General features: G+C 35.8%; 1 protein-coding gene across 1 annotated transcript in view; it reads right to left on the bottom strand.

The window, feature by feature from the left end:
- Positions 1 to 9,450, bottom strand: part of LOC18436888 (wound-responsive family protein) — a 33,864-nt gene extending 24,414 nt beyond the window's left edge. Inside the window, exons 1-3 of the mRNA XM_006847110.4 lie at positions 8,705 to 9,450; positions 6,660 to 6,746; positions 5,903 to 5,995 (exon numbers count right to left, since the gene is read on the bottom strand). Coding sequence (XP_006847173.1) covers positions 5,903 to 5,995; positions 6,660 to 6,746; positions 8,705 to 8,968 — 444 coding nt within the window. The 5' untranslated portion in view covers positions 8,969 to 9,450. The remainder of the gene's footprint in view (positions 1 to 5,902; positions 5,996 to 6,659; positions 6,747 to 8,704) is intronic.
- Between the last annotated feature and the right edge of the window lie 4,051 nt (positions 9,451 to 13,501).

Here is a 13,501-nt window from a genome sequence, read left to right as displayed (position 1 = left end):
TTTGGTGTTCTAAGATTTGTGGTAATTCTTGGGAATTTTCTAATTTGTAAGGGTATTTTGAGATTTTGATAAAGTTGAGGGGCAGTTTGGGATCATTGGATGGAGGTTGGGATAATTTGGGAAGTTCAAATTTTCTCTCTCTAGGGCAAGGGTTTCTCTCTCTAAGTTAAAGCTTAATTTTCCCACTCTTAAAAATGAGGTTATGAGGGCTTTTATAGACATGGGAAAACATGGGTGGAATATTAAAAGTTGGTGCGTGGAAAATCAAAAGTATGGCTTGATCAAGGGTAGATTATTAAAAAATAAAATGGACGCCTAAACCTTGGAATTCTTTAATGATTTGGCCTTGAGGAGGCTTCCTTCTTCATTCACCATCAAAGCCCACTAAATCGGACCCTTTGTCCACCATTTTGCAACAAATTTGAGCGAAAACAGTCCTCAATTCGCGAAGTTTCACTCATTTTAAGTTTTGGTATTCCATTTTCAGTAAATATTGCATACCCATTTCTACACCTTGTCATTGCGCTCAAATTAGGCCGCTATTTGACAATCAGCCAGTAAATTCTTGTGGTAGATGCAGAGACTGATATTTGGTGAGAAGTTCACCTCAAGATGATGCCAGAGATATGGCTTTTTTTCCTTTTTTATTATTTTTGGCAACTGCAATCTCATAAATTTAGGCAACTTTTCACTAAGACTCACCCCCTAAATTGGATTTGATCGTGAATTACTATATATGGATGCATTCGTCTCTAAGTTAAGAAGCTCCCTGCAAAATTTTGGCTTAAATCGCTATATGGATTACAAGATATTACTCCGAGAGTGAGTAAGGGGTCGTTTGGGTACCTAGAAATATATTGTCTAGAAAATATATTGCTGGTGTAATACACTACTGACGTAATACATTACCTGCAGATAGATTGTTAATGTTTGGGTAATATCTAGATTCAACCTGGGAAATCCATTGCTATTATTTGGCTATTCCTGAAAAAATCTAGAAAATGCATTACCGACATTTTGACTAGGAAATAATGTGTTAATTTTATCTATAGTAATGTGTTTTTAATATTTTTTTTTTTTTTAGTATAAAATATCAATTAAAACTACTTTGTTTTCTAATATGTGAAGGTAGCATCCAGTTTAATTTTATCCAGCAACAGTTACCTGGCAAGTTAGAATTTACATAAAAAAACATTAAATGCAAACCTTTGAATTTACATAAAAAAACATTAAAATGCAAACCCATAATAACCCAATAAAATTCCCACCCTACTATTACTACACTTTACTCAAAAGAATCACATAGTCCCATTCCCAATACTTCCACCGCCTATACCTTTTCCCTCTCCTCCTCCACTTCTAATATTTCCACCGCCAATGCCTATTCTCACTCCTCCGCCACTGCCTAACCTACCACCCCCAGTGCCTATTCTCTCTCCTCCCCCAGTTTCGATGCTCCCACCACCTGCACCTCTTCTCTCTCCTTCAGTGCGGCCTCACCAGTGACTGTAAGACCACCTCCACCAGCGGTGCTGACCCCTTAGCCCCCACAAATTGCCCATTTTTCCTTGAAAAAATGTATGATTTTAAGCATGTTTTCCTTGCTTTATTTATTTTCCCCCTAAAAACGAGGGATGATATCAATAAAGGTTGTAAATTTTGAACAATTACGATTAGAAAGGCGGATGCCTCAACATAACCAGTCTCCAATCTAGAGAGAGAGCACAACAGTTTTAGAGAGACAAAGAAATGGACAGTGAGACCGTGAATGGGCTAACGCTCAAAAAGAGGATGTACTTTGAAGATGTGGGTTCTGGAAATCCGGCTAAGAAACCACCGGAAAATGGAAATCCAAGTAGTTCGAGTTAAAAATCTAGGGTTTCAAGCCAAAATAGGCAACCACCAAGGTGCCAAGTTGAGGGATGTAGTGTGAAGCCATATTATTCAACGAGCAGAGTTTTTCTGCGAGAGAGAGGTCGAAGATGGCACGATGCAAACCTCAAATTTATGAAGTGTACTTAATATTTTCTAGCGGCCGTTGGGGGTTTGATATTACCCATCTTTTTCGTAATACATTTTTTAGCTATTGGGGTGGGTAATCGATTTCATGATTTTGGAGGAAATGTTAGGTAATGTGTTTCATTTCCTGCCCACTGCGTAGGTACCCAAACACTGGAAATAGCATATTTCCTCATAATCTATTTCCCCGTTATAGAAATACAAGTATCCAAACGGCCCCTAAAGGTCATGGGGACTGAGACAGATCACTTGTTGCAAACCTCCAACGTTTTGGCTCGATTCAACCTTGATTCGAGTGGAGAAACCCATCGATCCATACATGGACGAAAAGCCCATGTTGCAAGGAGCAACATACTGAAATTTGGGCTTGTTTGGCTGTAGGAATTGAGAGATATGGCCCTCGACTTTTTGAAAAACATTTGTTGCTTGTTGTAATTCCAATGAAGAAGTGAACTACATTGCACAGTATGGTCTGTTCTTCTTTTCTGTGTGATCCCCTTGTAGTGCGGTAAAGATGGTGCCCAAAAAGGCAATTCTGGACATCAAATTTGGCTAAAATTTTTGTCAAAGGCTTTCCTCATCATCACCTTCGTCTCATAAAAATTTGGAGGCCACTTATTTCTTGGGTTCCTTTTGTAAAGTTGAACCAATTTTAGTGGACTCTAGCTACGGTTCAAGACGTTCAAAAAGCCATTTCTCTTCTATCCGATGTCGAATTCGGCTCAAATTTGGACCATAGCCTTCTTATACTGATACTTCCACCCATAAAGTTTATCGGCCCATTTATTTATTTATAGATATATATAGTGGGTTAAAAAACAGACAGGTGCCCCGGATCGGGCACCTCAAAACCCATCCGGATCGGAGAATAGGAGATCTGGATCGGGAGTCGGCCGAATCGATGGGATTGAGCATTAAAAAAAATCCAAAAAATTTGTTAAAATTCATTATAAATGTTGTTTTTTAAGAATCCAATAAGAAATGGGCGTACTACATTATTAACTTCATTTTTGTCATCAATATGCGAATATTGAGATGTTCGTTCCCTGTATGAAGATTCTCATCAAATATTTATTAAAATTTAACTAAAGACAATATTATACATTGAATTTAGAATTATTGGTATGTATTTTATTATTTTATCATTATTTTAGCATACAAATAAAAATAAATTTGAAATTTGTCTTATAATATCATCTAATTTAAAATCTAACAATTTAACAATAACTTAGGAGAATCGGCCAAATCAGCAAATTTTGTCTCAAAATATTTTTAAAAAATAATTATGAATATTTAAAAATAGTGTTCTTTTAGTTAGAAGTGATGCATTATGTATTCTCATTACTTTGTAAAAATAGATGACTATTGAGACATTGTTTCCTGTTTGGATGTCTACATAATTATTAATTATAATATTATAATAAACATGATTTCAAAGTTATTAGAAAACGATTCCATTTCTTTTTTTTTTTGGTCAAGTAATTCCATTTCGTAGGATTAAAAAAATAAAACCCCCTATAAATTTTAATGTTATGATATTAAAAAAAAAAAAAAAATTACCCTAAAACATAGAAAAAAATAAATATAAAAAAAATAAAAATAAAAAAGTGGCTTGTTTGCCCCAATCCAATCATGTTTATTGTTGTGACAAAAAAATTAAAAAACAATGGTATGAAGTAGAAGAACTAGCTAGAGAAAGAAAGCTATTTTGTAGCGCTTTTCCTTGTTACTGCCTTAGTCCAACTATGCCTTTATCCCCTATCTCTTAGCCCTTTACGTACTTGAAAAGCAAGCACGAATAGTCCCACATCCAACGATTAAAGGCTGAAATAGCCATAGAAAACTCTATCTCTTAGCCCCTTAGGAAAAGCCATGTGCTCATTATAGTGGTTGGTAGGTACTTATGGTGGCTACATGTACGTGGAAGAAATATATATTAAAATAATGTAAATGGTGGCTGCTTGGTGGTACATGTAATAAATTTTACATTAAAATAATGTAAAAAACCCAGTTCTCCCAGATCCCGATATATAATTGGATCCGGATCGCTTTGGACAATATCCGATCCGCGGCGATTTTTCAAACATGGGATATATATATTGAGGAAGCTTTGTTCAAACATGGGATATATATATTGAGGAAGCTTTGTAAATTGGCCTTAGATCAATGCTGTCAAAGACGGTTGAGCTTCGCCAGACCATATCTTTATCGTCAGGCCTCGGATTGGCCTGATTTGTGGAGCTTATACTTGGGGTACCTTGGATTAAAGATTGAACCATCAGATTACCGGGCTAGTTTGACCAGATTTTGATCATGCCTCCTAGACCGCCTGATTGTTGATTTGGGAATGATTGGGCTCGGATCTTTCTCATTTTTGGCAGGAAGCTTCCTTTCATCACATTAAGGGGATTTTTCACCTTTTGATTTATATTATGAGACTACTTCTTGTTTTTTTATACCCATTGTATCCATTTCTAGTAGTTCTTTCAATATTCTGGCAGTTATCGTGCCGGGAATTTATTTGACTAGACATTGTCACTCATGAGTCCGGTGACATTTTATTAGAGACAAAAACACCCCCCAAACAGGCATGCTTATTATTCATCTACAGAACAACGTTCTACTGAGTACACGAAAACATCTACCTTTTAATGTTTTACTCCTTAAGGAAAATGCCTGACTCCTAGCACATAAACCTGCTAGTATAATTAAACCACAAGTCCTATATCTCTAAGAACATGGCCATAGAGTGTTAAAGACTATTAAGCATTCCCCCTACAGATAAAAAACTAGACCACAAATTTTTGGACTTGGTATCAAGAAACTCCAAAAATAACCAGTAAAAATCATACATAACAAGGAGAAAACATAGTAGTTCCATGCATTGTTGTCGTAACGCTCCCTCTATTGTTATTAGTTAAAGGGCTTTTTGACCATGTTTTGCAAAGCATTGATAATGTTTATGTCATGTTTACTTACCCACAGAGCTTGGTTCGTATGGTGTGCGCAAAATTACTCTAACTCCCTAATGATGGAAGCTAGAGCAATACCAACTCTTATGTTTAGAATATCTAAAAGAATACTCAACTTAAAGTCAACTTGTATCCTCAGCTCATGATTTCTGATAACTCCTAACATACCAGTCAAGACTTAGAGCAATGTTCCATCTATTGGCCATCGTGCAAGGATCAAAAATAAGAGCAAAGACACAAGGATTACATGATTAGAGTTGTCATCTTGCTGAAGTCCCGAGTGGGGTGGGGAATCCTGAAAGCTGTTTAAGATTTGGATGCGCTTGGAAGTTAAGGGCATTGTTCAGTATTTTAAGCCAAGTTCAAAACAATACTATGTTCACCATCCACTTCCCATGGATTTCTGATGTTGAACTTCAATAGCAGTTCCAAAGCTATTCCTAGTTTGTGAATTCATTGAGGTATTTCAAGGAAGAGGAGGAGCAACTTACCATGTTATGCAGGGTTTCGGGTAGTGTAAGAATTGGTTAGCTTTATTAAAAAATGATCATAGATTATAACATTTATCGTCCACTTCTTACTAGTTATCAATGTTAATGATCTCAACATTCTGGATAGGATATGTAGCAAGCATCAATGCTGCTGCCATTTTGCTTCTGATTTATATGATATGAAAGAGACTCCACTAGGTAACTACAAGCTTGCTGAGGTCAACTACCCCTACTCTGTATAAAGGGTTATTCATATAGAAGACTCAATTATCAAAACAAAATCTATGACCCCATAACTAAGATATGCAATCGTTCCTTCCTGATTATGATTAAAAAATTCCATTCTTTTGTTTATGTATTGTGATAATTATGAGTATTTTTCCCAAGTATCTGACAAAAAAAGAATAGAAAATTACTGACCAACTCAGCGTCATCTATAAAGGAGTCATCTGTGTCATATTGGTCATCATCTGGAATATCATCAAGATCTTCTTCATCACTACTTTCCCTCCCCTGAAACCCATTTATAAATGTGCAGTTAGTAACAAATGAAATATATGTGTATGCATGCCAATAGAACAGTACTAGACCAACGGCCCAAATTCGATATTGACAAATCTGCCGACCAGCGTGTATGGACAATATTTGATTTTAAACTATTTTTTGCATAATTTTGTTTGACCTTGAAATTTTGGGAACATGTGTGCCTAACTGAAACACACCAAAAAATTATAACAAAACATAATACCCAAAGCCTAAAATTAACAAAATATCCTGCCACATTCACCAACAAGAGAAGGGGTATTTTGGCCATTTTAAATTTTGCACAATACTTGTTTATATTCTTTTTGGTATGCCACAACCAGGCACATGTATCCCCAAATTTTCAGGCCAAATAGATTTACGGAAAAGTATTAAAAATCAAACAATTTCCCTAAATTCTGATCATTGGATCTCTCATGATTAAATCTGACCATTGGGTTAATACTTTTACATTAGCCCTTTGGCCAACAAAAGAGTGTGTGTGTGTGTGTGTCTGCAAGTATTGCCAAACCAAACTAGAAGTTCCTAAATTTGAACCTAGAAATCATTACAAAAAGCTCTAGCACGAGATTAAAATCCAACAACACTGCATATTTAGATGTAACACAAGATTAGAATCCAGCAAACTCCATACCTTATAAAGACGTTCAATCTTCTGTATAACAGCACTAAATCGATTAGAAGGCGGCACAACATCCTCCAGTTCATGACGAGCATGACCCTGTAGCATAAGAGTCTCATGAACATTAACTTCACAGTAACTAATCTTTATTTCATTCCTAGAAAACAAATTTACATAATGAATCGTCATGAATGATGACTACTTAAAAGAGATATAGCGCAACATGGCTTTACATGTATTATTTTATCCAATTTTAGATCAAAAAACTACATTGGTCTGTTGGTATCTTATGTTTTTGAAAGAAACATGTATAAGTCAATGGACTAAACTAAATGGGTGGAGTTGTAAATTGTCCAACGTTAACTCAACTAGAGAATCTCAACCCAAACCCATTTGAATGACATTAAGTAATGGTTAAACATCCCCAATCAAAATGTACGACCCTCAACATGTGGTATCTGTACCATAAACCTCTGCAACACTTGTGAAAAGAAATTAAAAGATTCTAAAGAAATTAAAAGATTCATTGGAATTGGATTGATGAGTCATAGATTCTCATCTAAATGACTCACAAAACAATCAGCTGCCCAACCGCCTGGCCTTCTTGATTTGTAAACTAAGGCCCCATCCAACAGTAGCTTAGTAATTTGGCATCACTCTCATATTTAAGAATACATATATCACATACAAGCATGATACAAACCAACTCAGTCTAAGAATATATACCCCTTAGAAAACTTATTCCCTACATGTTTCATAGACTCCTATACCTGAAATCCATGTCGAAGAGGAGGGAATAATGGAAGCAATTTGTTAAATTTCTAATGTATTTGAGATTATGTGAATCCCTTAAGAAATGTGTGATTTCAAACTCAGCATATTTTTTTAATATTGACAGATCATTAAAAATGATAAGGAGTAAAACAAAATAATCTTGCTGTATATTTACGTAGATTCAATATTATTCAAGTGTCATTCAATATACACAGCAGGATGAAAAGGTTAATAACAAGAAGTGCAGATAATGACGTAGCTGAACACATGAAAAACATGAGATCCAAGCCTAAAACAATTGAAAAAAAACACAGTTTCCCAAAACTCAAAGATAACACATGCTTATGGGCTACACGGAGCATACTACTGTTATGCTCCTCCATTTCCCTCCGCAGCCAGTAGGACAAGAAGAGGATCAGCAGCAGTACAGCGGATGGGAAAGCAGGCAATTTTTTATTTATAAATAACAAAACTATCTCTTGATAGTTCCCAAAGGGAATTTTTTTTATGGGCAACGAAAGAAAAGCATAGAGTTTCTCACAGAGGTTTGAAGAAGTTGTGCATGACAACAGAAACATGACAATGTATGGGCAATCCCAAAACACAAGACACCCTTTCAGACAACAACTCACTCCAAAATATGAGCAAGCTGAAATAAAAACATACGTTCCACAAAATAATATGCACAATTTAAGAAAATGGAAAAAATAGAAATAAAAATGAAAGATCAAACATAAATACCAAATTATAATTAAAAATGTGTGAACTCTAGTAGAAAATATACCAATAATCATAATAAGCAAAGAAAATATTACATTTCAACAAACAAGATACATTGTAACAAACAACAAACATGTTGTAATTAACAATACCCACAATTCAAAAAAGCGAAAAATAAGAAAAAGCGGAGCATAACATAAAAAAGTTTTGGACATTGTTTAGGAAATTAAAAAGTTTCAGACATTGGGTATGGAACACCACAATGGAATCAGTGATTGAAGCTCAACAAAACCCAATAAAAATCCAATACTTTGTCAGAATCTAATAAAATACATTGCAAGGAACTATGCTTACAATTCAAAAAATGGAGAAAAGAAAACCAAAAAATAAACAGAAACAGCAGGTTTCAGACATTCCAAAAAGAGATGACAAAAGTGATCATCTTTATAAACTCAAGAAGCCCCAAAAAGTTCTCAATTATAAGAAAAACACCTAGTTTCGTTATGGAAAACTAATAACCAAAAAAAAACTTAAGAGGAAAAAAAACAGGCAATTTTGAGTACCTCGGGTGCAATTCGAGACTCAAGAGCGGGATGGGCACCAACAGGGGGCTCCACAGAAGCAGAATTCCGAATGGCTTTGTTGGAGTCCTTCACCAACCTCTTCCAAGAAACAATGGTGGTCTCACCTGGTCTCAGATCCACAGAGAAGCTCTGTCTCTGAGAAATCGCTCCCTTTGGGTCATACAAAGAAGAGGAAGCCACCGCTCCACTTGGAGAGACAGAAGCCCTAGCGACAACAGAAGGGCCCCCTCTTTCTTCCCCCATATCTCTCTCTCTCTTCTCAACCCAAAATACGAATAAACACCAGAATCTCTTCTGCTAAAAACTAGGGCACGGATCAACAAACCACAACTGCAACAAAACAAGTCCGATGAAAATTAGGGTTTGGGGGAAGCAATGTTGCACAGGCAGGGAGAATGACGATTACGAGCGTGAAGAGGAGAACGGTGGCGATGATGGGTGAGCCCGAGTTGGTTTCGTGGACCTGGTTACGGCTTGGTTTCGTGGGTTTGTTTTGGTCTCTGCCTTTTCCGTTCAGTGTATGGGAAAGGAGGCGGCATGGGCAAAGGCCATGGGGATTGAATTGCAGTTTGTTTTTACAAAGTTGGTTTTGGAACTTTTGCACCCCATGCACATTTGGTTGAGGAATGGAGAGATCAAAATTTGGGGTCATGGGACATGGGTATAAACCCCTTGAAAAGGACTAGGTTAGGGTTCACTTCTGTGTCTCTAAGCCTAGTAGAACTAAGAGGAAAATAAAGGGCCTTTTTGTGTTATATTTGAATTAGGAGTCCCTCAATGAATATAAACGGACTTCATGGATAAATACTATGTTGTAACGGAGTTTATGGATAAATACTATGTTGTTATTAAGAACTCAAAAAATTGGGGAAGATTATATGCAACTCATATTCTATTTTCTTTGAAGAGGTGACTATATGGTTGGGACTTTATTTTTAGGGATTATATGCTATGAGACTCAACAACACATTATAATCCACCCGATTTCATATCCAATGGACATTAATGATTATGACCTCCTTGTAAAAAAATAAATGGTCTCACTGTATATATTGCCTTATCTTTATCCCTACATATAAGGCTCCTTGACTATATTACAATTAACAAAATTTTAGAAGTTGTCACTAGATAAACAAAAATCAAGAGCCCATGTTATAAATAACAATGACGCACATACATCATGAGAAATTTACCACATGTGCTTCAAGTTTTCCATAAGCACAATTACTTTTATTTTGCTTTTCCTAAAAAACAGGGGCAAGTAAACTCAAATCTAGTTCGAGTGTGCTTTTTGGCATCAGATCAAGAAAGTTTGTGGGGTCCATCGATTGGCAATGTCGCATTGCAACCAATTTTGATTAGGAATAACCATTTAAGAGATGCAACCCCAGAAAAATATCCATGTGTTCAAATCCCTCCAATGTAGGCTCACATACCTACATAGCTTTATATAAATGGATTGTATACTATGCGACCATTTATCTTTGTCACAAAGATGTCACAATTACCTTTAGTCATTAGATGTCAAACAAGAGTGGTCACATTGTACTAAAAGTAAATGGTCTATTTATATACTTTTCCACATAAAACCCATTGAATAGTTACCAACCATTCTCTAAGTTTTTAGGAGGGAAGAAGCAACCACTAGTGGTATGAGGTCCTATAAAAGGTTTTTAATAGCATTATTACCTATTTCCTTCATCCACCATTTTTATCCACTCCCATCTAAGGTAGATTAGAAGAAATGGTGTTATACCATTTGAGTCGTGTTACAGTGGGTATATGCCATAATTTAACACATGCTAAAAAAGATGCGTGGGTCGGTCACTTTTACAGTTCAAGAGCTACACCACTACCTCCTTACACATCAAATGCAACTAATCTCCGAGTTGATCCCCCTATATATCCTATGATATGTCAAGTCACCATCTAATGCGCAATGTGGTCAATCCTCCTTATGGATTTCGACATTATATATAACCCGAAAGTGTTGTGAATAAACAAGCATCTGCCAATTTTCTTGCAGTACACCCACTTTTAGGGGGTTTTCCTCATAATGAGACCTCCGAAATGAAAGCATTTTGGTCAGAAAACCTTAATCTATCGAATACATTAGAGCATCATAGATGTGGGGGCCAGAACTGGAGTTGTCTTTGTTGCTTCTTAAAAGAGGATTTATTCTGTTGTCCTCCTTCAGTAAGATTTTCTCAAATAACAAGGTGGAATGCAAACCCTTCATTACTGGCTTTAAGATGGCTACTGAGATGTACACTGATATCGCAGTTGTATTTGGCGATTCTTCATTGGTTTGCTTAACTTGTGAAGTTAGAAGGCTGATTTAGGTCCCTATGTCAACACAATCAGGATTCTCATGTCCATGTTTCGCACGGTTAAATCAGTCTTTTATCTAAACAACTCAATGGGCAGGTTGGTTGTTGGCAGGGCTGGGGAACATCTATGAACACTCCCATCAAGTCAACCAATGCAAATATAGATCTAAGAGAGGCATAATCTACCTCTGGTGTTAGAATTGTAGCCCAGTAAAAGTCACTGCCCTGAAGAAGTGACTTTCGGGTGTGTATACCTCCATTTCGTCCCTTGGGCTGAAGCGAAAGTCAATGATCAATGACAACCCTTAAAGATTTCATCCAATATCATCGGTTGCTGCCAAATAGGAAGGAGAGAATGCCTTAAAAAGAGTATAAATGAGAATATACCTCATGACACTATACGGGAGATCCTCTGATGATATCTTTTTTTGTTGCTTGTCTCAATGGAAGACCTTTTGGATGAAGTCTGTATCGGAGTTTGTAACAAACCCCAATCGGGACCCAAATTGTACACGAGGCTTGAATACCTTACTATTTATTAGCCATCTAAGATGAATGACTCCTTGAACTTTAGTATATGATGCGACATACGATCAAATACACAGAGATGTCATTCCACTAGCACGTAAGCATAATCTCCCACGCTGTCATCACGGCCATTTGCCAAGAGGGGGATGGATATTGTTGATCAAAGTCCTAGTTGAGGCATTTCAACATGATACTAAGGCCCCAAATAAATCAGTCTCAAAAGGCTAGAAAGATTGGCATGAAAGAATGCTCGAGAACCAATGGGCCTATGGCTCAACCTTTCCGGACATCTAAGTCGCACCTAATGGTTGTTTTTCACGGAGAAACATTGTTGCTGCCGGAGGCTAAGATTGCCTCCATTAGAGTTGCCTTTACTTACCAGATATGCAGACAAGATTGTGCTGGAATTCTACTGGAGATGAAAAATGAATTGAAGCCCAATAGAGTCTAGAAGCCGTGGGGAAGTTTAAGCCAAAATATGCCTACTGAAGTGCATTCTCTACAAGCAAGGTTTTTTTAAAAAATGGTTATTCAGATTGGAACCCTCCCATTCAGGAGAACTAGAAAGGTAAGCTTGGTTCTGTAAAATATTGATTTTGGCTGATTCTCAGTCTCGCCAGAACCGGCCTATGTCAAAATTGGCTTCATTTTTTCCTTTTTATTTTTAAAATTTTTAAAAATTTATTATTAACTAATACCAGTGTTTTAAAAAACGCCGAGTCGAACCAGACTAGCCCGGTTCGACTCGAAAATCGTGAAAAGGGGACCGGATCGCCTAAAAAATCGGAAATCGTCCAGTTCTAGAGAGAACCGGATGATTCTGTACAGTGAATCGCCGATTCATTGTACGGAATCGGCGAGTCCGAACAGTGAATCGGCGAGTCCCGTAGGGAATTTTTTTTTTTTTTTTTTTTTTTTTGTAATCCATGATAGATTTTTTTGTAATACTTGATCGATTTTTTTGTAATCCATGATCGAATTGTTTTTGTTTTTTTGTAATCCATGATCGAATGTTTTGGTTTTTTGTAACCCATAATAGAATTTTTTGTAATCCATGATCGAAATGTTTGTTTTCTTTTCTTGTAATCCATGATCGATTTTTTTGTTTTTTTTTTTTTTTTTGTAACCCATGATAGAATTTTTTGTAATCCATGATCGAATGTTTTGTAATACATAATTGAAATGTTTGTTTTTTTTTTGTAATCCATGATCGAAATGTTTGTTTTGTTTTTTGTAATCCATGATTGAATTTTTTGTTTTTTGCTTTTTTTGTAACCCATGATAGAGTTTTTTGTAATCCATGATTGAATTTTTTGTAATCCATGATCGATCTGTTTTTTTCTTTTTTTGTAATCCACGATTGAATTTTTTGTTTTTTTTTGTTTGTTTTTTTTTGTAATCCATGATCGAATTTCTTGTAATCCATGATCGAATTTTTTGAAAATTTGTGATTTTTTTTTTTTAATCCATGATCGAATTTTTTTTTGTAATCCATGATAGAATTTTTTGAAAATTTGTGATTTTTTTTTTAATCCATGATCGATTTTTTTGAAAATTTGTTTTTTTTTTTTTTTAATCCATATTATTCAAAGAGAAAATGAGAGAGATGATGATTCTGAAGCCACCCTATCCCAGCCATATTATTCACATATCGAGTCCCAACAGCAACAGTGTAGGGATGAACACGAAATACTGTAAATTAAATGCTGAATGGCGGTTCATGCAGGGAAAGAACATATCAATATTCGCATATTCATTCAAAAACATGAAAATTCTTAATGGAGTACCCTCATTTTTTATTGAATTCCTAAAAAACAATATTTATAATGAATTTTAATAATTTTTTTGAATTTTTTTTAAGTTTTATTCTGACCGATTTACCTGATTCTCGATCCGAATCGCCGATTCATCGATCCGG

The sequence above is a fragment of the Amborella trichopoda genome, chromosome 11 (assembly GCF_054954075.1).
Source record: "Amborella trichopoda isolate Santa Cruz 75 chromosome 11, AtrichopodaSantaCruz75HAP2 v2.0, whole genome shotgun sequence".
Classification (NCBI taxonomy): domain Eukaryota; kingdom Viridiplantae; phylum Streptophyta; class Magnoliopsida; order Amborellales; family Amborellaceae; genus Amborella; species Amborella trichopoda.
Note: the sequence above shows the minus strand (reverse complement) of the source record. Positions and strands in the feature narration are given on the sequence as shown.